Below are 26961 nucleotides of genomic sequence, written 5' to 3' on the forward strand. Positions count from 1 at the left end.
TGGGGAAATCTGTTTTAGTAATTGTATTATTTAAATAAAAAGCAGCAGTTGTTGCTATGGTACTGCTTAAAACATATAAATTGAGAACATATTTTCTGGTCTCAGTTATTGGACATGACAGTCCAAAAAAAAAAAAAATATATATATATATATATAAAAAAAGGAGAAAATAAAATATCACTGTTGATAACAACAGATAGTCATTTTGTCAATTTTTAATTCTCCTGGATTATAGCTACATTTTACTAGTAGTCAATATCTGTAGCTGTTTTATCTTTTTTTGATCCATTTTTTTTTAAATAAATAAGGCCCACTGTCTCATTTTCAATAACGTTATAAGACAAAACCATTCGATGTATTTCTTTTGATGACTAGTTGTTATTTCTAGAGTTTGTGTAGGCGCATCAGGCAGTTTCATTCATTTTTTACTTACTCCATATAGTTCAAAACTAGCAAGATATATTGGGCAGCACACAGGCAATTTCCAGTCCAAAAAGCACTTAGTCTCAGTCTTTCTTGCAAATTCTATAGTAGCAAGTTGAAATGACTTGATAAAATGGCTTGCTTAGTTTGGACATACAAAATGTTTTGGTAGTGTCAAAACATGATTGTAATACATGTTCTTGTCTCTTCATTTTCATTTTCATTTTCTTTTATTCTGGCTCTGTTTGTCTTTATACTAGCACAAGGTTCCAATCCCTTATATAATTAAGACATGAAAAATATGTATATAAGAATGGTTCAACAACCTTTATGTAATCTATTCTTGAATTCAGATCACCATAAATATACAATCAGTAAGCTGAATTTATAGCTGTTTTGCCATCTGTAGCAGCATTATGTGGGGTTTATTTTGGTCTGTTTGAGAGCTTACTTTCACTCCAAAATGATGTAGCTACGTAACAGTCCAGAAATATATATTTAATATTGCCTCTTGGTAAAACTTGTGGATTGTAGTAGGTGAATAGGTGTAATGTATCACCTCATCAACAGTTTATACAGTCTGTAAAGACAGATTTCACAGCTACCAATTTGAAAACTTTATTCCATACATTCTTCTAATCCAGCAAACTCATCTTTAAACCATGTTTACCTACAAAAGTTTATGGGAAAACAATGAAGATACCAAATAGATATCAACAGGCCGGACTTTTAAGGCATTTAAGCAAATAGGAAAGTAGAGAAAAAATATATTTTATTATATATATTATATTTTATTGAAAATATATTTTATATAATATATTTTATTGAAAATGCAATATCATAACAGTGTTCAAAACAATCTAAATTCATATGAAATGATATAATTTGTACATTGAACCCTTGTGCTATATACATAATAGCACAAATTAGTTGTAAAGATAGAGTACCTACCAAACAGAAATTGATAGTTGCATATAGCAGGGGCAGGAAAGAAGTCTCAGTCAGTAAATTACCATCAATGGGGATGGCCAATAGAGGAAATAATCCCATCCACATAAAGCTTAGCAGATGCTGGTGACACATGTTATGGCCAAACAGCATATAAAAGTTTATATTACATACATCTGAAAATAGTCCCTAATCCACTCCCTGTATAACTACTGTGATACATATGTATGCACTATAAATGCAATTTTAAATATATAATGAAAGCGCATTTATTTTTAATCCATCAATGAAGCCCTGGTTAAAAGTATAGGTGGCCAATAAACAATGGTAGTTTTTTATGCTAAAGAAAAAATTATATCGTTTATTTTATGATGGTTGCAACCACTTTATAGTAAAACTAAGCTCTGACCCTTTTTCCTCAAGTGTTTGGGATAGAGACATAAACAATTAAAACCACTCTGAGGCAGGCCATAGGCAGTGCAAAGTTCTTTCCTGCAATCATAGGTTTCAGGAAAGAAATTTGCATTAATCTCCCTTCAGCACAGACAGTGCTCACAGGCAAATCCCTCCTGCTGAGAAATTGTCTGATCCTGGTATGAGGGCAGGGACAGGCAAAGGCAATTGTCCCCGGCAGAAGACAGTGATTATTGCTTAGTGGCTATAGCAGCTACTAGAAATAATCGCAAGTGAATGCAGTAGACTGGTTGTACCAAAGTTGATCAATCGATCGATCAATTTGGTACATTCAGTAGTAGGAACTGGCTGAGATTCAAAAAGTCTATGGGCTGGCCTTAATTTGCCCCATTTAGGAGATTTCCCTTAACTTCCTGTCCTGTCCTAAAGCCACAACAGGAAATTGAGAGGATTCCTATTTGAAAGATTTGTAATCTGAAGATTTGTCCCCATTGGATGATTTACTTTCACTTCATGCTATGATGATTGTGGATTTCCCCTTGCTTTCCGTCTTGCTGACAGAAGGTCTAACCTTTCCCCATTCTATCTAAGGCTAAAAAAGGGTTACATTTACATTTACTTCCAGCATGCCAAAGTGGCCTCTTACGTAGTCAGTATTAACATAATTTAAACATGCCGTGAGCACCATTTAACAGGTCTTAAAGAGACTTTGTCACGTTACTCAACTGGGTCTCTTTAAAACACACTCCTTTATCCACCTACGTAGTACTCCCAAACTGCTCCTTCCACTGTCACAGCCATCACAAAATACCCTGTGTTAGCTCCATGTCATATGGTGTTGGAGTTTTCACAGGATTGATGATGTCACCCCCTCTGTCGTGTGACAGTGTTAGGACCTAACCATTGGACCTGACCACTAAGCCAATGCATCATGGGAAGAGGGAGCCTGCTACCTTATACTTAGAAACACCTGGTTATTCATGGTTGTTATCGTGCAGAAAGAAGCAGTCGGTGAGCACTGTGAAATTGATTATAGGTGGGTTGGGAGACTGTCACTTTGCCATCAATGGAGAAAGTGATAGAGTCTCTATTCAGTGCTACTGCAGAGCTATTAAATGGCTTAGGTGAAGCAATCCAAATAAAAACTTTTACATCATATGGGTTTAACAGCTTTTCATAGTACAAGTAGGAATAATGGATTCTTGCAAGTTGTTGCAAGCATGTTGTAGATATAAAACAAATTGTGACACCCAAACCTCTATTTAATGTAGAGTTACATACAGTAGATTTTTTCGTACTTCGAGAGGGTTTATTATATTGAATAAAGGTATTTTTTTTTGCATAATTTTTTTGATGTCAATGTAGTGATTATTTGAATAGCTCTATTGTTGGGAACATTATCATCTGGACTGCTGTTGACTTTCCATGGCAAGTTGAACCAGTCCTTTTTTTTTTGGTTCCATAAATATGTCCAGAAGTTTCCTTCTCAGTGATCATATTATATACAGTAGATGTGGGAATGTTTTCTAGAAATATTTAGTACATCGTCGATTAAAATTCATTTTTTTCTCATTGGCAGGACATTTTTTTTTTGAGGCTGCTTTTTTAAACATTGGTTGACATTATGCAGATCTCAACAGACATGGCTAAAGTTAGTAAAAACTAAATTTGTGTGGTGGTGACCTGAATTCAAGCATTACTCACTGTATTTCTGAGAGGTTGTAGATTTGTGTGTTTAGCTACAGTGTTTAGAAAGTATTCTGTAACCAGTGCTTTTGAGTGATTACTTTGTAAATTTCACCATGCTAAATATATCAATATAAAAAAAAATGCCTCCTAATGGTTCATAATGTAAGATTTAGTAGTCTCAGACTTTGGTGTGTTTTTGTTTTTAGCTACATAATTGTATTTAATCCCACTAGAGACACTCCCATTAAATCTTCTGTTTTTACATATGCTATGCTCCTTGAAGAGACCTGTTTAGGGTCTCTAAGGCCGCTTTCACATGAGGCGCTTCTAAACTGCTTTACTAACGTTTTAGCGGGTTAAAACTGCCCCGCTAGTGGCCGAATAGCTCCGCTAAAACGTCGGTAAAGCACCACTAAAATTAGTGCCATTTTACTGCGGGCGCCCGCTCCGCCCCAGTGTGAAAGAGGTCTTAGACCCCTTTCACAATGAGGCGCTTTCACGCTAAAAAAGTGCCCGCAAAGCTCCCGAAAAACTATTTCCATTGAAATCAATGAATGCTTTCACACTGGGGCAGTAGGCTGGCAGGGCGGTGAAAAAATGCCCCTCATTGCCCTCTCCATTTAAATTAATGGAAAGCTCTTCAAAAGTGCCTGAAAAGCTCTTCAAAAGCGCTCAAATGTTTTACTGGCAGTTTACAAGCACCTCAGTGTGAAAGGGACCTTAGAGACCCTAAACAGGTCTCTTCAAGGAGCATAGCATATGTAAAATCAGAAGATTTAATGGGGCTCTTAGGCAGACCATAGGCAGTGAGAATTTCTTTTTGCATTTGCATGATTCTCCCTTCAGCACAGACAGTGCTGACAGGCAAATCCCTCCTGCCGAGAAATTGTCTGATCCTGGTGGGAGGGTAGTGACAGCTTTACCGACGTTTTAGCGGCGTTATTCGGCCACTAGCAGGGCAGTTATAACCCCCGCTGGCAGCTGAAAAAGGGTTAAAAATGCCCACAAAGCGCTGCTGCAGCGGCGCTTTGCCGGTGGTATAGCTCCGCTGCGCTGCCCCATTGATTTCAATGGGCAAGAAATGTTTAGGCGCTTCGCCACTTCACCACTCCAAAGATGCTGCTTGTAGGAGTTTTTTTAACGTCCTGCAAGTGCACCGCTCCAGTGAAAAAGCCCTCCGCCGATGCACCCACCGCCCCAGTGTGAAAGGGGCCTTAAGAATTAAAGCCATCTAGTTTCTGCAGTAGAAGACAGAATATACTCACCTCTCCAGCACCTGGTTTCTCCTATCTGTTCTCTGTTTCATCCTCTCAAAGCATCGTTAGCATTGTTAACACATCCTGGAGTGTTGAATGCTTTTGTACCTCTGGGCTGGTTTCTTCCTCCAAACCACTGCCACTGCAGAACTCAGTAGTGCCATAGGGGTCAGTGGAGAAAACAGAATTCAGGAGAAACACAGACATCCTAGAAGTGGCACAGAAGTGACAAATGCTTTCAAAGGTTGCAGCACTGGAATGGGGAAGGATTAAGTACACTCTGGATGAGATTTACTAACATTGGTGCACACAGAATCTATTGCATCTGTGAATAGTAACCAATCATCTTTGAGCTTTACCTTGTTCAATTAAGCTGTGACAATAAATCCTGGAAGCTGATCGGTTACTATGCAGAGCTGCACTGGATTCTGTGTGCACCAGTTTTAGTAAATCTCCCCCTCTGTCTTCTATTGCAGGGAATTTAATGTTTTAAATCTTTATAGATTCTGACAGAGTTTGCTTAATGTGGGGTTTTCAGCATTTCCTTTATGTTTAGAATAATGCTGGATTGTAAAGATGTTACATTTTGTATATCTTCTCAACATGCTTATTTAACCACTTTACCTCTGGAAAGTTTACCCCCCTTTATGACCAGGCCATTTTTTTTGCAATACGGCACTGCGTTACTTTAACTGACAATTCCACGGTCGTACGACGCTGTACCCAAATAAAAGGATGCCCTTTTTTCCACAAATAGAGCTTTCTTTTGGTGGTATTTGATCCCCTCCGCATTTTTTTATTGTTTGCACTATAGACAAAAAAAGCAATTTTGAAAAAAAAACACATTATTTTTACCTTTCTGATATAAAACCTATCAAATAAAAAAATTGAAAAAAATTCTAATGTATTTATATATTTAGGCCAATATGTTTTCTGCGGCATTTTTTTTTGGTAAAAAAATCCCAATAAGCATATATTGATTGGTTTGTGCAAAAATTATAGCGTCTACAAACTATGAGATATTTTCATTTATTTATTTAAATTATCAGTGACTTATAGCAGCACTGAGATATTACGATGGGCATTCTGACACTAACTGGCACTTTTGACATTTTTCAGGGACCAGTGACACTAATACAGTGATCAGTGCTAAAAAATATGCACTGTCACTGTACTAATAACACTGTCTGGGAAGGGGTTAACATTAGGGGCGATCAAAGGGTTAACTGTGTTCTTAGCCTGTGTTTTTATAAAATGTGGGAGGTGCTTTTACTAGAGGAAGACATGGATCCTAATCCCTGCTTTGCAGAGACGCAGGATCCATGTGTTCCCTCCTGTCAGAACAGCAAACTGCCTTGTTTACATAGGCAGATTGCCGTTCTGCCTCTCTGCTGGATAATCAGCAGGCACCGGCGAACAGCAAGCCTACAGTACCCACTGCTGGGCTCCTGTTGCCGGTAGTGCACATGTGTGCCCCTACCCGGAAGAGCTGGATCATGTATGTGTGTGTATCTATGTATGTATGTGTGTATATGTATATGTATATGTATGTGTAGCAATAAAACTGCTATAGAGCAGACCTTAAGCAGTTAATAAGGCATGACAATGTTGTCCACACTGCAATAAACCAAACCAGACACTGAGAAATCTTCTTGCATTGATCTGATGGTAGTGAACTGAATTCTGATTGATTGTTTTGGCATTATTGCAATTTGACCACGAATCTTGTTCTAGTTTTTTAATTATTATTATTAGGTATTTGTTATTTGATGATTAATAAGTCTATTAATGGTGTCACTGGTTCCAGGGTAATCAATTAACAGCATTTTTATCCATACTGGTTTAATCCAAAGAAACAGTGCATTTCTTGTTTCTAAACCATTGCTATGGTGCACAATCATTAATGTCAAATAAGTATTTTGTTCAATTTGTTGCTCCTTTTTGTAGGCCAAGGTTCGAGAGCTGGAAGAGAAATGTCGGATTCAGAGTGAACAATTCAATCTCCTTTCCCGAGAGCTGGAAAAGTTTCGTCAGCAAACTGGAAAAATTGACTTGTTTAGCGGTAACGCTCTGTATAATTCTGATGCACCTATTTCCCCCAATAAGACTCTCACCCAGTTAATAAATGGAATAACCACTACTATTGGAAAAGGTGAGTTGGAACAAATGTTGGATAACTGAAATATAAAAATGAATGGTATACAGGCATACTCCACAAGTACAAATGGGGTTTATTTACTAAAGCTGGAAAGTGCAAAATCAGGCTCACTTCTGCATAGAAACCAATGAGCTTCCAGGTTTTATTACCAAAGCTTAAAGTGGTTGTAAACCCTTACAAACCACTTTGACCTACAGGTAAGCCTAGATTAAGGCTTACCTGTAGGTCCAAGAATATCTCCTAAACCTATACGGTTTAGGAGATATTTGCCCGAAGACAGGCACCGCTGTCTACGGCGTGCATGCGCACTGAGCGCGGCATTTTCAACGACGGAGCTGCCATGCGTTGGAGTGACATCATTGCGGCTTCGCCGAATGACAGCAGCGGAGCTGCGAGACCCCACCGAGAAGATGGATGCGCCGGACTACAGGGGACAGCGGTGACTTCGCTGGCTCCTGTGTCAGGTAAGTGACACATAATGGACTACCATGCGATGCATAGTAGTCCATTATGCTTTGCCTTTGCAGGGTATGAAAGGGGAAGTAAACTCATCAGGGTTTACTTCCTCTTTAATTTAACAATCTGAAGTTAGAAGCTCATTGGTTTCTATGTAGAAAGGAGCCTGATTTTGCACTTTCCAGCTTTAGTAAATAAACTTTTGTACTTAAAAGTGGGTATGCCTGTATAGTATATACTGTATAGAGCATGTTAAATCAAGTCCTGATATAACACTACCAACAAAATGAAATGGATATTAAATGCTGAATTAACTATAGTAAAATTAAGAACTGTAAAAAAATAATTCTGCGCTCAAATGAATAAAACCTAAGCTGCAAGAAAAGTAGTGAAAAATCACCCCACATACGTGTTTGCTACGCTCCCTATTCAAAATGATATAAATGCATGAACATAAAAAAATAAAATAAACTCCAATACATTTCATGCAATCAATCATATACCTAAGTGTTCACTATGGAGTAAATGGACCAAACTACATCAGTAAAAATAGTGAAAAAGTTTACCAAAAACACTATATCATGTGAGAAAATCTGTGACAAGAAAACCTACACCGTGATTTTACCTTGTGCACACTCATCCGCGATCCGCCCACATACCTGGACCAGCTCAGCTTCTCAGCAAGACGCTGAGAGCCTTAGTTGGCTGCTCCTGCCCCCTCCACAGCCCAACACTCCAGTGACAGTCAGCAGCTCTGAGAACCGAGCAACAAGTGTTTGATCGCTCGGTTCTCAGTCTTAGAGCCAGCAGTTCTCAGTCTTCGAGCCAGTGGGAGACAGATGCAGCATCGGGTAAGGCACCTACGTAAGTATGAATCTATAAAAAAACAAACCCCTACTTTTCTTTTAATGATAGCTCCTAATTTTAGAACCACCCTAATCTATTTTTTGTTGACACCCCACCCCATCAGCCAGCTAGAGGATTGGTGCATTTTGAAATAAAAGTGGTTGAGAGGAAATTGTTTAAAAAAAAAAGAAAGCTTAGCATATAGCTTTGTCCTCCAAGTTATCCTCTAATTTAATGTTCAATATTTCTCTGTGACTCAGCAGCTTAATTACTGAATTGCCCTCTTATATTTTGGCTCTGATTCTCAAAAATATTACAGCATGAGTTATTGGAGTGATGTCATTTGACTTTTCATACCACTGTAGATTTTTAAAGCATATATAAATCCAAATGGAAAAATGTACTATATTACTGCTTATCAATCATTAAATGTGGTGGCTGCATTATTTTTTCCCAAGCTTTATACCTTTATTTTCTGGATATTCTAATATTTTCTAATATTTTTTCTAATTTGTCTAATATTTTCACTTGAAATTATCAGCTTCTTTATATAAATGAGTATCTACTGTACATATTGTAAATAAAACGTACATTTTGCAATTAATATGTTAAATGTTTTTTATGCATTCACATACAAGTCTGCCATGCAAATAAGACATTCCCCAAGGAGCATTCCCTGAAGTCTCCCTAAGTTTATTGTTTGTCAATTTTTATGTCCCACTTAAGAATAAATCATTTGGGCCTATCTAACAAGACAAGATATGTGTAGTGCAGTAACCCATAACATAAAATTTATAACAACATTCATCTTTCTGCTGAATAATATAAAAAAATGCCAAATTTCATGGATAACTGGCAGTTTACAATTGTAGGCCATTGCTTTATCAGTCCAGTAAACAAGAAATGTAAATGTAAGAAGATTTTATCACAATCCAATAAGCATGACAAAAATTGTCTGATTGCAGATAGACTTCAAAATTGTACTTAGGGACAGGTGCATTCATATAAAATGCACCACCAATGCCTTGAGAGCTCTATCTCTTTGTTAGGACAGAGGGAGAGCACGTCTAGTTTACAACTGATAAATTAAGATCTGCACCACACTATAGGGAGGGTTGATTATGGTAAACATAACTCATCAACCTCTTCCTTAACATTACATAGAAGATAAGAGCTAAATTAGATTTTTCAGGTATTAAAACCCAAGTAAAAGACAAGCAGTATTATTATTTTTTTTTAAGTTATGCTATGTGAATGGAAACCTGTAACAAGTATAAAGTAGGTGTCATATCAGCTTGGCTACAGAAGTAAAAATGCATTTTAATTTTTAATCCTTTGTGTTAATTTTATGTTCATGAATTGCATCAGTAGTATGGACTAATTAATCCTTGCATAAAGTATTTGACCTACTTGGCACCGACAGTACCCATATATGCGGCCTCTCGTGAAGGTGGGCCTTAACAAAAAGCGGGTGCATGTATGCGGCCCTGTGTAAACTACTTACCATGCTGAGAGCACGCATGGGTATGCTTCAGATTTATACTTGACAGCCAATCACAGCAATCACATGACTTGAATGCCTGCCTCCGCCTTCCGGCTTTAAGGTTTAGAAGGGGGTTAGCGTCAAGAGGTTAAATAGTCTGTGAAAGGAAGTTTTACAAATAAGATGTACAATTTTTTAGCAAAGTTTCCATAGGGTGTATGAATGTCTTGATAATCTATTACAAACCAAACCTATTGGTAAACCTTCTATAATTCTTTGTCTTTTTTTATATACAGGACATGAAAGTCCAACAGGTAGCCGTTCTTTAATTTCTGAATTTATACGCCCTCTTCAAATAACAGGAGAAAAGCCGGAACAACTATCTGTAAAGCCCATTTTTCTGTCAAGATCCCGATCTGGCAGCTCAAGGCACAGGTTTGAATCCGATGTAAGTTTACTAAATTGATAATCTATTGTAAGAGATTGTGCTGGTTCTAACTAGAAAATAACACCATCTTCACTGCAAGAAGATTAGATTGCTCTACTGCACTATCCAACATTGGTGCATTGGCAGCCTGTTCAAGTGAATCTATCTTAATGCTCATGCAGTGGACCACTCTGATCTAACTGGGCCATCACTGACTGTAGCTGCAGCACCCGTGGAGTATTTTATCTTCAAACTTTGCAACCAAAGCTTATCATTTTAAGTTTTACATGTGCTCTGTACTTAAGCTCCTATCAGCCTTCTAATTTCTAATGAACACATACAGCAGTTGCCCAGTATGAGGGGAGAGAGTAGACCATTAATACCTGACTGTTGAGTCTCCAAGGATAGCCTGGTGCCACAAAAATGAAGAGAGGTGAGACTATAGATTGAAAGTGGTGTTTCTGAATGTAAATCGGGGAGTTAGCTAGGAGATAGAGGAAGTTAGGTAAAAACAGTGAGGGCCTATTTTAATCCATTAATGCCACCCACCATAACACAAACATGCAGCATCATAGAGATGGACCTTCTTCTGAGGTGCTGCATATACATGCATCGGCATTTGTGCTGGATGCTCCCTTCCATCACCGAGACCGAACTGTCATCAACAGCTCTGGTCACATACGCACATGGTCACTGTGATAGCCTGTGATAGCCTGTGATAGGCTATGACAATGAACACTCAGTCTAATCCAACCACCCTACTCTTTCTCTTTTTTTACTGGAGAAAAGGGTATACTGAGGGCCATTGGCTTATCAAAATTAGAGTAGCAAGAATCTGGAGCAATTGTGCATTGCACTATTCAGCTTCTATCTTTCTTTTTTTTATTAACAGCATGTAATACAGCATTTATTGATAGTTTTTTATAATGTGCATTTAGTGACACTTTAATTCCAGCTACATACACAAAATAGTTGCATAGGTAGCACCTGTTTACCTGCCATATATTTGTATTTTAGATCATCCCATTATGAGATTTACACAGCCTTATCAGGGAGCACAGCCCAGTGGATGGCACAGCTTTTTACCATTATAAACTGTAGAAAGACCACAGTGGTGTTTCTCTTTTCCACTGCCTGCTGATTGGACAGTGAAAGAGTAGCAGCAGAATAAGAAGGTCTCTTGAATAGCAATTACACCTTCACAGGATGGTACTGTGGGTGCATGAATGATAGTAAAGGGTGCCACATCCTAATTGACTAGTTGTACATATGCAAAGAACATGGACTTTTTAGGCACCAATCACGAAATCAGCAAATCCACTCACAACACAAACCACATATATATCCACAAAAGCACACAAAAGTCAACCAGACCACTGTCATCATTGTCTGACTAAGCCATCATTTTCAAAGATTAACTGAGCAAGCTAAATATAGCAGCTGATTGGTTGGCATATTCAGTTGCTCCAGATTTGTGCCTCTACAGTTTTGCTGAATTCCCATCAATGTATCTTTTTTTTTCTCCTAGTTAGGAGAACTAAAATAATGTAAAAATAAATGAAGAAAATAAAGATAATGGCTTAAAGTGTTACTACACCCAGTAATATGGAAATAGTTCATCTCCCCCCCCCCCCCCAGCGCCCACAGCTTATACATCTTCTTTTTACATAAAAATATTGCCGCTATATCCTTTTTTGGCTGATCTGCATACCACAGTCAGTGAAAAACTGCACAGTTTCTCCATTGCTGAGAGTTCAGTTAGGAGGAGATTTCCACTGCAGCCTGTATACACACCCACATGTGTGATGTCAATATTATGTGACCTGGCTAGTTCAGCTCAACAAGGAAATCGTATCTACAGCATAAAAGACACAACTGAGCATGTGCAGGTCAGCTACACTTCTTTTCCAGGTCAGCTAAAACAGACCTGCCCATTCACTAAAAAAGCATCAAAAATTAAAAACCACAACAGACAGTTTTTAAAAATTCCTTTATTTAAAATAAATGTCCTGCGATGTCCATCCATCTTCAATGGCGCCGCCCGACGGACCCAAAAAATACAAAATATAAAAAAGCTGTACCTCGATGGGAAGCCATCTGGAGACTCTTGTCTCTTGGCTGTGGGCGGAGTCATCCAGTTACATCAGTGTGTGACCCTGCCCTTGCCTATATAACAGCTGTCAAAGCCAAAAGACAGCTGTGGCCAAGAAGCCTCCCAAGGTTTTTTTCTATTTTTCAGGTCCGTTGGGCAGCGTGATTGTAGATGGATGTACATCATGGGACACTTTTTTTTTAGTTTTTAATAAAGGAATTGTCAAAGGGGAGGGAATCGGGGGGCTTCAGTAACAAAAACTGCAATGTTTATCCTCATGATATGTCACAGGAAGCACCCTCATGGCTAACAGATTAGAATTGAGAATTAGAATTAGACTTGAAAAACTTAACATTAATAAGTCATTAATAAGTCACCAGGACCAGATGGCTTGCACCCAAGGGTCCTTAAGGAACTCTTTAGTAATGACAACGGTATCATTAGCAGTAATCAGCATGTATTCATGAAGAATCGTTCTTGCCAAACCAATCTATTAAACTTCTATGAGGATGTGAGCTGCCATAAAGGAAGGCCCGTAGATGTGGTGTATCTGGATTTTGCAAAAGCATTTGATACAGTTCCCCATAAACGTTTACTGTACAAAGTAAGGTCCGTTGGCATGGACCATAGGGTGAGTACATGGATTGAAAACTGGCTACAGAGGCAAGTTCAGAGGGTAGTGATAAATGGGGAGTACTTGGAATGGTTCGGGTGGAAAGTGGGGTCAAAAACTTCTCCGCAGGATGTGGAAACCTGAACAAATTAATGGGGTGGGCAACTACATGGCAAATTAGGTTTAATGTAGAACATTTAAAATAATGCATTTGGGTGGAAAAAATATGAATGCAATCTACTCACTAGGGGGAGAACCTCTGGGGGAATCTAGGATGGAAAAGGACCTGGGGGTCCTAGTAGATGACAGGCTCAGCAATGGCATACAATGCCAAGCTGCTGCAAGCAAAGCAAACAGAATATTGGCATGCATTAAAAAGGGGATTAAATCCAGAGATAAAACAATAATTCTCCCACTCTACACAATCTGGTCTAGCTGCGTCTGGAGTATGCTGCCCAGTTCTGGGCACCAGTCCTTGGGAAGGATACGTTGGGACTGGATAGAGTCCAGAGAAGGGCGACAAAACTGATAAAGGGACTGCAGGACCTTAGTTGTAAGGATAAGTTACGAGCACTGAACTTGTTCTCTCTGGAGAGGAGACACTTGAGAGGGGATATGATTTCAATGTACAAATACAGGATTGATGACCCCAGAATAGGGATAAAATTTTTCAGTGAAAGGGAATTTAAAAAGAGACACGCGGTCATTCACTAAAACTAGAAGAAAAGCGGTTTAACCTTAAAGTGCGTAAATAGTTCTTTACTGTAAGAGCGGTTAGGATGTGGAATTCTCTTCCACAGGCAGTGGTTTCAATGGGGAGCATTGATAATTAAATAATACTAATAATACTACTACTAAAATTTTAAAGAGTTTCTTGCCAGTTTGAGATTTTAAACATGAAACATGAGTTTTTCCAAATTAATGCTTGAGGGCTCTAGTTAAAGTGGAGTTCCAGGCTTTTTATGTTTATTAAAAGTCAGCAGCTACAAAAAGCTCCTCTCCGCCGGCGCCTCCATTTTTACTCTGGGCACCCGGCCGTGACAGCTTTCGGCTTCACGGCCGGGCACGCATGGAGCATGCACAAGTTGTGCTGCCCTCCAGGAATGGACAGGTGATCTCCTGTGACCTGTTATGTGTCCCAGGAGATCGCCTAGAGGGAGGGGCTGCCGAAGGTGAAAGGAGGCGGTGCCTTGGCAGTCCCTGGGTGGAAGGAGGAAGTGGGACAGGAAGTCTCCCTCCTAACGGAGCCCTCACTCCCCCCCCCAAAAAAATGACATGCCAAATGTGGCATGTTAGGCCGCGTACACACGGGCGGACTGTTCGCCCAACTTTGTCCGCTGAACAGTGTTTGGGCGGACAGTCCGCTCGTGTGTGGGCTTTCAGTGGACAGTTTCAGCGGACAGTTTGACGAACAAGGTTTTTCGGAAATTCCGTAAAACTGTCCGCTGAAACCTTGTTTGAGCGAACAGTCCGCCCGTGTGTAGGCTTGTTCGACAAACTAAGTTCCGCGCATGCTCAGAAAGGCTTAACACGCCGAAAGTTATAATGCAGTGTATAGGACGTCGTATTTTTCGTCCCGTCGTACGTGCCGTTCACGTCATCGCGCACGGTTTCAGCAAACTGTTCGTTCGTCGTGTGTGGCCATGTCCGTCCATGCTAATTTTGAGCGGACTGTTTGCCGAAACTGTTTGACGGACAAAGTTGGGCGAACAGTCCCCGCGTGTGTACGCGGCCTAAGGGGGCAAGGAGTGCTTAAAGCGGAAGTTACATTTTTGGGTGGAACGCTGCTTTAACATGCGTCCCATTTATTCCCCTGCATGTAGAACCTGTGTGCCAGGAGTCTAAACCTACTCTGAATCAATGGATCAAGTATCTGTTTCAACTGCAACCTGAGATTTGCCAAGCTTTGCCTGTCTTGGATGTCACCCCTGTTTTATGATGAGCTAAAATAGTAATTTGATGTAATAGCTCATCCATATCGGACAAAAATAGTTGTTTTATTTGAAGAAGTCCGATGAATGCACCCTGGACTACGGTTTTGTGGGCTTTCCATAACACACTCTGATACCTCTCGAGAACCATTTTCATTAAAGTAACATGTAAGAGTAGAACTGATTTTCAGTGACAGCTGGATCATCCAAAAGATTTTCATTAAGGCGCCACATTCCAAACTCTATTGAAAGGAGTTAAGATAAGCTGTACTGGACCATGATCTGAGATAGTGATAGGGTAAATCCTCACTGAGGAAACTCTGTCTAAATAACCTTGATCGATTGAAAAAAGATCTATTTCAGAAAATGATTGGTGCATCGTTGAAAAATGTCCTTCTCATAGCATGCAGGACCCACCAACTGTTCACCAATCTCTTTTATTTAAAAGATTTGCAAAGATGATTCCTTACAGGTCTTGTCAGAGTTGTCTTTCCAGAAAAAGTATCTAAAAAAGTATCCAAGCTCACATGGCCTTTGCAGCAAGGAGCACATGAAAGGTCGACACATGTCAAAAAACAACAAAGAAGAATTCCCAGCTCACAAGCCAAGCAGCAACAAACTAAATTGTCTTGTCTAACAGTTTACGTTAAAATCAGGGGTTTAGTTTGCACACCTCAACTCAAAAAATTGAGAGTCTCCAAAATTGGAGCACATATATAGTAATGGGTATGCCTGGAGGGAGCCCACCCCTCCGTAAAGGTAAAGGGATGCACTGGACACCCAGCAATAGCACAATGGCAGCAAAGCTATCCAGTGCGTCCCCTCACAAATTAACCAACAGTAACAAAAAAAAAGGCAACCCCCCCAACCTATAACTGGCCTTTACAGAAAGGAGCACATGGAAGGGCGATACAAAAAACAACAAAGAAAAATTCCCAACTCCCTTACCAGCCAGCCTGTAACAAACTGAATTGTCCTGTCAGACAGTTCTTGTTAAAACCAACAGTTTCGCTTTAACACATTTGCAAATATATGCGTAAGCTGGAGGGCCACTTCATTGCACCCTAGTGTACTGTAGCCCTAACTCTGTAAATTTTAAGAGTCTCCAAAGTTGGAGCACATATATAAAAATGGATAGATTGAAAGCAGGTAAGCCCATCCCTCCTTAAAGGTAAAGGGCGCATTGGGCACCCAACATTTATGTATAGCTATTGTCACCCTTTTAGCTCATTTAATTGGAAAAATGCTTAAAAACCATTTATTAAAAACCTGATTTATACCTGGACCTCTGCACTCTATACTGCACCTACAGTTCAAGTGGAAGTAAATAATAATATTTCATCATGTTTTTCTATCATTAACAGGGCACATCAGAGATGCCCAATATCCCCTTTGCTTTTTATTTTAATGATGGAAGCATTGAGGATGAAAATGAGGGCCAACCCAGACATCAAGCTTGCCACTTTTGCAAACATTTTTGTTTTCTGTGCTAAAACTTGCATGACTCCTAAAACCCAAAATCCAGAAGGATTTATGAGATTCCAAGACCTTGCTAAATTTCAAATATGTGATTCTCGCCATGAGAAAATTAGAATGGGTGTCCATGAAGGACATATATATGGAAATTAAGTTGACTGACTACTAGGATACATGATTTATTCATAATTTTCCATCGCTTTTACAAATAAGTTACACTGTATTTGGTTGGATAGGATAAATATTCTGAAGATTGTGAATCTCCCTAGATTTCTTTTTTTTTTTTAAGTGTCAAGGTCCTATGTCTGTCATGTAATATGGAAATTTATAATGTTTGTTTGGGGAGGAAAATACCCTAGGTTGTCATACAAACTACTGAATAGGACTAATGAGAAAGGGGACCTGGGTTTTTCAGATCTCTGTACTATCAGGCAAATGCACCGATGAAGATTGTAAATTGGATCTTGCACATTCAAGATAAACTATGGGTTCCTCTAGAAAAGATAATAGCGCACCGGAACCTAGCCCATGCCCTTTGGGTTCACAAGGAGCATAGAGGCCTAATTTCACCCCTGACACAAGCAAAGTTAGAGATATGGAACCAACTAAATAAAGAAGGAAGTCTAGTACCCTTCCCATCCCTGCTTTTACCGATGGCAGGCTTCTCCTGGTTTGTATCCAAGGAAAAGCTAGCATTTTTTAACACATGAAAGTAAAACAGAAATTTGCTTCATGCTTCAAATTTTTAGAAGGCTCTGACCTGAAACCTCTTTCTGCTTTCAGGAAGGAATGGGGTATGTCTGTTATGGATGTCTGGAAACATACAAACATAAACACATAATTTTTTAATAGCTTAGATAAAAAGCCGTGACCAGTGACTTCTTTGACTTCTTTCTAAACTTTGTGTGTCTTGAGAGATCTGGCCACTAGGTTGCTCTTCACTTCCTATAAATTGCTTTTGGGTTTAGCCTCACAAATAGTTCCTTATTATATTAGGAACTGGGAGGGGAAATTGGCTAAGACTCTGCCAGAAACTGTGGTTGAGAAAATAACTTGGGCTAGTGCACACATCCTCCATCAGTCCTGGAATACAGACATCTTGCTATAAATTCTTAGAGAGATTGCATAGTGTCCCTGAGAAGTTGGCTAGAATTTTTCCATCTGTGTCAGTAAACTGCTAGAGGGGGTGTGGCTTGAAAGGGGACCTTTTAGCATATATGGGGGGGCTACCCTTTAATAAAAGAAACAATCCGATGAGACCTGCAAAAATATTTTGGATGAAGATCTGCTGCTTAAGATCTGCTCAAATTGCACAATATTGTTTAGTGGATGACCCTCTACCAGCTTACAACTGGTGATAACAAAAAACACACAATGCAGATGTTGAGTTTTTTTTTCTTTTTTTCTTTATTTTTTGTAACTCTGTGTTTTTTTTATACATTGGTCATGTATATAGTATTTATAATAATAATACAATATTATATATTATTTATGTGGAGTTATGATTGTATTTTTGTTTTTTCATGTATGACTACATATAGAAAAACTAAAGAAACATTTACAAAAAAATTTACTTGGATAGGCTAAATAGTTGCAATGATATGTACAGTTTTACTAATTTTACTAATACATGCAAAAGTTGCAAAGTTTTATCCAGGCATTAGGATTTGTTTTACCTTCAGGCTTTAAGGGATTAAAGCTTATTTACTGATAGTTAAAGTGATTCTAAATGATTTTTTTTGTTTTTGATAAAAATGTCATACTTACCTGTTCTGTGCAATGCCGCTTGCTAAGGGGGCACCCATGTGGGCTTGCTCCCAAGCTGCTGCTTTTGGGTACAGTGCTGGATTGAGAGTGGAAGTGGAAGAAAAGCCAAGGTCTAACTTTTCCTCCCCTCCTGCTACCTATGTTACCTAATCTATATAAAAAGGATATGTGTGCTTAACTATTTTTATTCCACGGTGATCTGGTCACGTATCCTGTAGCCCCAGCTCCTCTCAGTCAGTGGACAGCTACAGCAGGTGAGAGAAGAGAGCACTGTCAACGGCTGGGCCATGGCAGCCTATGGCTCTGGGAATTCCTGGACATTGACGAGTGTTCCCTTATCCGGAACTACAGAATCACGTGAACATAACTGAGTGAATAAAAAATCCACATACACATGTTTTTGTTTTTCTATATACAGGTTAGGTTAGGATAGGTAGGGGGAGTGGGGGTAGGCAACATTTTTAAGAATACCTGGATATAGGTTTTTCTTCCACTTTAAAAACCAAAGGATACAAGACCATTTTAAACAATCATTGTAGTTAACGTTTCTCAGTGCTTTTGCTTGTCATTTGTAATGTTCGCTGCTCTGCTGAGGCACAAGAAAAATCCAATCATTATTGCGCAGATCTTAAAGCCTATGTTATGCACAATGCAAAAATCACACACTCAGGGTTGTAACTATGTGAAATAGTTGTAACTATGTGAAATGGGGCCCAACAACAAAACTGTTAATGGCTCCCTGACTCTTTCATCACCACGTTTATGGCAATTCATTTAGTGAATACCAGTTGCTTTCTTTGCAAGCCTATGCAGGTTCCAAAACTATATGTACATGCAAAATGCTATTGCTACTTACATAAATCATCGTGTAATTAGACCGCTCTGGGTACCATAAAAGTCTGCTATGGCTATATACTGTGTTTAACCCTTTGCATACAGTGATTCTTGATTTTATGTTTTGGTAGCAGAGCAGTCTCCGGACATGGAAAGCAGACGTATTACCTTAACTTTAGGCTTGTGATTTACATCTAGTTTACAAAGTAAATTATTGTCTATTGTCAGAAATGGTATGTTCCATGTAAAGAAATCTTTTCAAATTGAAACATGTAGGCTGCTGTTGCTTTTCAATTTACAAATTGCAATTTACATTTTTGGCTGTCATGCTGATCTCTTGCTTCAGAATTGTGCATGATTAAGCCAGAGAAAGTATGCAGCTGAGAAGATCTGACTTCAATTTAAATTTCCTGATATACGTGCTTATTTTGGGTCAATGACCAAAAAAGTACTAAGGTCAGTAGTTCATTTTAAAAGAGATATATATATAGTCCAAACTTTTGAATAGAATGTAGATGGATTATAACCCCTGTTACCTTTTTGTTGTCTGTGCCATGACTAGTTAGATTCACCTTCTCTATTTATTAATTAATAGTAATCATTGCCCCCTGAGCAGAAAACAAGAAACATTTTGAGTTGTTTAAAACAAGAGGTGAAGGTAAATCTTCCAAAGGAGACACCTGTCCAAGAAGGGCATCAATTTGCAGAGATTTCTTCTCATTTCCTGTGGCATCTGAGTGACAGGAAACAAATGGAAATCTCCCCAACAGGACACAGACAGTAAAAATAACCTGACAGAGGTTTTAACTCTTCCCTACTCTATAAAGAACAAACAAACAAAAACATTTTGGCTTTACTTACGCATTTAGAAGCCTAGATAATAAAGCAGTGCTCTGTTTCCTCCAGATGGACAATGAACAGAATACGAATACCTCAAAGCAAAGATACTCTGGGAAAGTACACCTTTGTATTGCACGTTACAGGTAATGAACGATTTACTACCTCCTGACAGGTATGCACTGTAATGTGCATATGGTATGTAAATCTAATTCTACAACATTTTTATTATATACATTATCATGTTTATGTTTGAATATAGAGCTGGATATTGGGAGTTTTCCATTTAAAGTGTTAGCAGCCTAGATCCCATATATAGCTTCAAAAGTAAAGTGAGTCTGTGATTTGCTTATACAGGGAAAAACAACAGGTCCACTTTAACCACTTCAGCTCCAGAAGGTTTACCCCCCTTCATGACCAGGCCATTTTTTGCAATACGGCGCTGCTTTACTTTAACTAATAATTGCGTGGTCGTGCTACGCTGTACACAAATAAAATTCATGTTCTTTTTTCGCACAAATAGAGTTTTCTTTTGGTGATATTTGATCACTTCTGCAGTTTTTATTTTTTGTGCTATAAAAAAATAAAAAACGACAATTTAAAAAATATATATATATTTTTTACTTTTTGATATAAAACATACTCAATAAAAAATGTAAAAATGTTTCCATCAATTTAGCCCAGTTTGTATTCTGCTACATGTTTTTGGTAAAAAAAATTCCAACAAGCGTATATTGATTGGTTTGCACAAAATTATTATCATTTGAATTTTTTTTACTAGTAATGGAGGCGATCAGCGACTTATAGTGGGACTTCAATATTGCGGCAGACAAATCGAACATCGAACTGACACTTTTTAGGGACCAGTGGTCAGTGCTTAAAAATATGCACTGTCACTGTATGAATGACACTGTCAGGGAAGGGGTTAACATCAAGGGCGATCAAAGAGTTAAATGTGTTCCGAGGGAGTGCTTTCTAACTGTGTGGGACTGCCTGCACTGTGGGAAGGCAGATATATATATATATATATATATATATATATATATATATATATATATATATATATATACACGTGTTTCTGCTTAGCAGAAACACAAGTTCACTGTCTTCCCATGTAACAGAACAGCGATCTGCCTTGTTTACATAGGCAGATCGCCGTTCTTCCTGTGCCTCATAAGATTTTTGGGTCCCTGCGGACATCGCGTGTCCAATCACAGTGGGAGCGGGTCACCGGAGATGTTCACCCCAGACCCGTAAGTGCAGAATAACGTACCATTTGGTCCTACTGGACACCAAGATCATAAAAGGATCACGGACACACTTCATACAGAGAAGTCCTTTTACGTAATTTAGTTTCAGCCCTAGATACTGTATATGCAAATTTTGCCCAAAGTGCAATCTGCATGTGCATCCTGATATTGTCACCAACTATTGGAATATAATAACACTATTACTACTGAAGAAATATAAACAACACAAAGTTACTCTGAATGTTGCTTGCTTGTATCACTCTCTTCTGCCAATTTAAATGTTCTATTTATTTATTTGAATAATCATTATTTATTTAGCATTACTAATTGCAGTATTTCAATTTAATGTGCAATTTAAGTTTTGATATCACACATTAAACTACAAGGCTTTCATTTAAAAAATTTAAAATGTAACTTACAAAATTACTATTAACAACCCAGTTGGTAACTCTCTCTTTTTTAACATTGGTAAAATAATTCACAACCCACAATTCAGTAAAAATGCTGTTTGCAAAGTGTTTTAATTGATGGAAATAATTTTGGCTACATTAATTGACAAGGAACTTAAATTTTACTCATAGTTGTGGTTAGTTGTGGATCCTAAGAAGAAACAATTTCTACTTTCTCTTATTAATCATATTTCCTGCTTTCTCTCACTTTGTTGTCCTATTGTAATAGTTATAATCCCTTTGATGGACCAAATGAAAACCCAGAGGCAGAACTTCCCCTGGTGGCAGGAAAATACCTCTATGTATATGGAGATATGGATGAGGATGGGTTTTATGAAGGTATTTCAGTTAATCCTCTTACACTTTTGTACTGTATCTGAAGTTTTTATCAAAATATGGTCAGTTTTTCAGCTGAGTTTGTGCAGATCAGGGGCATCAATCTGACTATCCTATATTTTAAATTGGTGTTGGCTCAGTTCTCTGGTATATTCTTCCACATGAACGGGCACAGGGTTACTATGTATAATCCCAATTTCAACAAAGTGCTGTGTAAAATCTACATAACAATATAAATGAGAGGGGTTCTGATGATATAAAGTTACCTGTGTGCCTCAACCCATATAAAGCAGTAAAAAGAGAAGAAACCCTAGGGGTGGGACTTTAAAGGCACTACCAAAGAAGCAAATTGTATAGATAAAAAAGTGTTGGTTTTATTCAAGGATACATTTGAACATGAATACTTAACATGGTCATGAAAAATGAAAGATCAAGGTATACAACAGGTGTAGATACAATATCCTATACCCAACGCGTTTCAGAGCTGATTGTTGTCTCCTTCATCAGGGTGTTAACAAGATGTATATAGTCTATAAAATTCAAGTTCCGGCAGTCAAACAGTCAATTGGTGCATCTACCCAATAACACATAAGTGTGGGAAGAACGTATATATTTAGAAACTCGCATCTAATTCAGTTGTATATACATGAAGGTTCCATGTTAACTTTAAAAACACTGTCACTTGAGGTCTCTGGCAAATCTACCTGCATTGTAGCTGCTTTCAAATAGAGGTTTACGATGAAGGTGCCCCAGTATATGAAAAAAGCACAAAATAAATAGAATAAAACATTTTTTTATCAGGGATTTACAATTGATTCCCCTTCTATTGCCTTCCTTCTGTGACCTTCTCTTCCATTCTCTTCTTCTCTTTTTCTTTTGTGTCTTTTGCCATACAACCATGTATTTTTTGCCCCATTCTTGCCTGTTTTGTTTTTGAGTCTATGCTATATATCCTGATGTACACCCTGCCACATGGCGTGTCTGTCTCTCTGGCTGCAATGTGCTTTGGCTACTGTTATATATACCTATACAAGTGTTTCTTTTTAGGTTACCTGTGCTCTCACGACTGCTTTGCTAGTTGTGCGTGAAACATTAATTTCTTACTTTGTTCCATTCTTTATCCCCCCTTTTTTTTCCAACATACTATTTTTATGAAAACAGCCACGTATGCCCGGCGAAAAAAATGCCTTTTTGGGGCGGTTTTAGGTAGCGGCTGTCTTGTGACATATTGGTTAGCGGTCTCCTAGAGATACTTCCATGCCGGTGAGACGCTCACGCATGGCATTACTCCGTTGCGCGTGACATCATGTTGTGTGCATGTGCAGCAAGAGGATGACTCAGGGGGGCTATAAGGAGTTCGGGGGCTCTTCCTGGCTGCACACAGCTGTCACCAATCAGGTGGGTGGCACGGCAGAAATGAGCAAACGTATTTATATCCCGGCTCTTCTCCAGTGGCAATAGGGCCATTGGGAAGACAAGCCGGAGATTTTCACTCAGGATCCCTAATTTAACACCAGTAGGTACCTTTTTTCACCAGCCCATATCTTTGTGTGGATACTTCATGTTAGATTCAGGGGAGGGTATTTTCCCTTAACTGACACATAGCATGTCAGTTCCTTATCCTTTTGATACTTATTATATTTGAAGTTATGGTATTGTTTCCTTTTTTATGTCCCTTTTCTCTGTATTAGGGCATACTAAATTACATCTCGGGATCTCATTTTTTTGAGGGGTTATCCTTTCCCCACTGCTACCCAGCAATCTTGGTCCCCTCTGTAGGGGGCGTATGCCATTTTTGAGCATCATATCCACACAATATATGGGTTGCTCTATTTTTAAACAGCAATGGTAATTACCTCAAATTTTTGGGTTCCTTTTCAGCAAATTCTGACTCTTAGCCACCCTAGGCCCCGATATCATGGTCTGGATGTGTCTATAGGTAGGTATGTTTTTTGTCAGCATATAGCTAGATGCTTGCATGGCCGTCCATATACTCTCTGTATATATGTATAGATTTGTTTGTTTACCTGCTCTTTCCTAGGACTCCCCTTCTAGGCCTCAGTGTTCATGTTTTTTTTTTCTCCAGGGACTTCCCAACACCCTTTTCCTTTTGGGGTGTGGGGGGTAGTCCATTTATTTTTGTGCTTTTTTCACATACTGGGACACCTTCATCATAAACCTCTATGTGTAAATAGCAACAATACGGGCAGGTTTGCCAGAGACCTCATGTGACAGTGTTTTTAAAGCTAACATGGAACCTTCATGTATATACAACTGAATTAGATGTGAGTTGCTAAATATATATATTCTTACCACACTTATATGTTATTGGGTAGATGCACTAATTTACTGTTCGACTGTCTGTATTTTAATTTTATAGGCTATATACATCCTGTTAAACCCCTGATGAAGGAGATAACAATCAGCTCTAAAATGCATCGGATATAGGATATTGTATCTACACCTGTTGTATACCATGATCTTTCAGTTTTCATGACCATGTTCAGTATCCATGTTCGAATTTATCCTTGAATAAAACAAACTATTTTTTATCTACACAATTTGCTTCTTTGTTAGTGCCTTTAAAGTCCCACCTCTAGGGGTTTTTCTCGTTTTCCTAGATAAAAAATAAGGTAATTTTGAAATTGATGGCAACAACATGTCTCAAAAAAGTTGTGACAAGGCAACAAAAAGCTGGCAAAGTTAGTGGTACTAACAAGGAAGAGCTGGAAGAACATTATGCAACTAATTAGGTTAATTGGCAATGGGCTAGTAACATGATGGGGTATAAAATGAGTGTCTCAGAGTAAAGATGGGCAGTAGTTCACCAATCTGTGAAAAGCTGCATCTAAAAATTGTCGAAAAGGTTTCAGAATAATGTTCCTCAATGTAAAATTGCAAAGACTTTAAATATATAATCATTTACAGTATTTTATATTATCAAACAATTTGGAGAATCTGGACAAATCTCTGTGTGCAAGGGACAAGGCAGAAACACAATATTGGATGTCTGTGATGTTTGGGCCCTTAGAAGGCACTGCAATAAAGGCATGACTCTGTGATGGACATCACTGCAGGGGCTTAGGAATACTTCCAAAAATCACTGTCTGTGAACAAAGTTCATTGTGCCACCCAAAAATGCTAGGTAAAGCTCCAGCATGCAAAGAAAAAGTCATATCTGAACATGATTCAAAAACACTGGCATCTTCTCTGGGCCAAAGCTCAGTTAAATTGGTCTGTTGCAAAGCGGAAAACTGTTCTGTGATCAGACTAATCAAAATTCAACATTCCTTTGGTATCCATGGGTGCTGCATCCTCTGCACCAAAGGGGAGAGGGACCTTCTGGCTTGTTAAAAATGCTCAGTTCAATCAGTTCCAAAGCCTGCATCTTTGATGGTAGGGGGGTGCATTAGTGCATATAGAAGGGGCAGCTTGCACATCTGGAAAGACACCATCAATGCTAATATATATATAGGTTTTAGAGCAGCATATGTTTCCATTCAGACGTCTTTTTTTACGGAAGGTCTTGCTATGACAACAGCATGGCTGTGTAGTAGAAGAGTCTGGGTGTTTTATTGGCCCGCCGACAGTCCAATTGAAAATATTTGGCACATCTTGAAACAAAAAATATACGACAAAGAAGACCCAAGACTGTTAAGCAGTTAAGGTTCTATATCAGGCAAGAATGTGATAACCTTCTTCTCCCAAAACTCCAGGAACTGGTCTCCTCAGTTCCCAGACATTTACAGAGTGCAGTAAAAAGAAGAGGGTTTGCTACACAGTGGTAAACATGGCCCTGTTCCAACTTTTTTGAGATGTTAAATTTTCTAAGTTTTACCATGTGATATATTTTACATTTCCTATTGTGAATAAAATATGGATTTATGAGATTTGCAAATCATTGCATTCTGTTTTACATAGATTTCAGACAGTGTAACAACTTGTTTGGGGTTGTAATACAGTTAAAATCTCTTAATATAATATACAAAATGTGAGGTATAAAACTAAATTTCTATGGCTTCTAAATACAATAAGCAATAACGGGGTTGATATACAAAAACTGGAGAATATAACATTTGGTGCAGCTCTTCAAAGAAACCAATGAGCTTCCAGGTTTTATGTCAAAGCTTAATTGAACAAGCTGTAGTTAGAAGCTGAATGACTACCATGCATGTAGATTCTGCACTTTAGTAACTCAACCCCATAATATTGAAGTAGTGGATACATGGAATGCTTATTTCTTAATTGTTAATTAATTGACAAAGGATATTCAGAGACGGCTGGGTTATATTGCTGCTTACAGGAGAATTAAACACTAGCAAACATAAGGTGTGAGGCAAGATAAGCCTTCTTTCTCTCAACATGCCTCAGTTTTTTGTCCTCTCTGGGGAAAACACCATTTACTTAAAATTTTCTGCAGATCCCTTTTCTGCTAACGCATTCTTCGATGCTGCTGAACCAAGAGTGCTCCTCAATGCAGTTATCTGGATAGGCTGAGCACCAGTTCTGGGAGCTGTCCCCACTGAAGAAGGCATTGGGAAGGCTTGTAATGTGAGCCTCTGGCACTGAGTTTTGCTAGAGGTGATGCAGATTTCCTGTGTCAACCACAGTTTTGGCTATCGATATACTTTAAAGAATAATTCCAGACATCGGCATGTTATACCTAGTTACAGTGGTCCAGCTTGGAAAAAGAGAGTTTGCTCCAGCTATCTGACTAAATTGTTTGTAGATCCCACAATACATATAGTAAAGAATAGATTTCCTCAAATTGGGATTTTAAACGGACCAAAAACAATAATCCTAAAAAATGTTACAAATTTCTTAGTATATAGGACACAAGACATAAGTGACAAAATTTCAAGGCAGTAAAAACAAACACATAAACTAGGGGAGAAATATACAGCCAGCTGAAAATGAAGCCCAAGCTCTCCTCCCAAAAACACAGTGTAGATTTTCTTCAGGGACTAAGAAAGGGCTTGAAACTTCCAAAGCTGTAGTTTAAATCTATGCTGATAAAATATAAGTCATCAAAAATATATACAAACACATCAGTGTACATATTATGATTATCATAAGAATTATGCATGAACAGACGAACATTCGTATTACAATGCAGCCAGGAATTTAATCAGCTGAAAATACTGACCCCAAATGTAAACTTTGCACCAAACAGAAATGCCTCAGAAGGTGAAGAATAAGTGGTCCACCAAGGCCACGCATGGATATCAGTCACAGTGTCCTAAGCCAGGATAATTTGCATAAGGCCCAGTAAATAC

General features: G+C 38.5%; 1 protein-coding gene across 25 annotated transcripts in view; it reads left to right on the forward strand.

The window, feature by feature from the left end:
* RIMBP2 (RIMS binding protein 2) overlaps window positions 1-26961 on the forward strand; it is a 777506-nt gene that overhangs the window by 584549 nt on the left and 165996 nt on the right. For all 25 annotated transcript variants that reach the window (XM_077461782.1, XM_077461787.1, XM_077461794.1 and 22 more), the window contains 4 exons: window positions 6678-6882; window positions 9970-10121; window positions 19720-19796; window positions 21579-21688. In XM_077461782.1, coding sequence (XP_077317908.1) covers window positions 6678-6882; window positions 9970-10121; window positions 19720-19796; window positions 21579-21688 — 544 coding nt within the window. The remainder of the gene's footprint in view (window positions 1-6677; window positions 6883-9969; window positions 10122-19719; window positions 19797-21578; window positions 21689-26961) is intronic.

The sequence above is a fragment of the Lithobates pipiens genome, unplaced genomic scaffold (genome assembly GCF_037356315.1).
Source record: "Lithobates pipiens isolate NorthernLeopardFrog02 unplaced genomic scaffold, aLitPip1_a1.2 Scaffold_3, whole genome shotgun sequence".
Classification (NCBI taxonomy): Eukaryota; Metazoa; Chordata; class Amphibia; order Anura; family Ranidae; genus Lithobates; species Lithobates pipiens.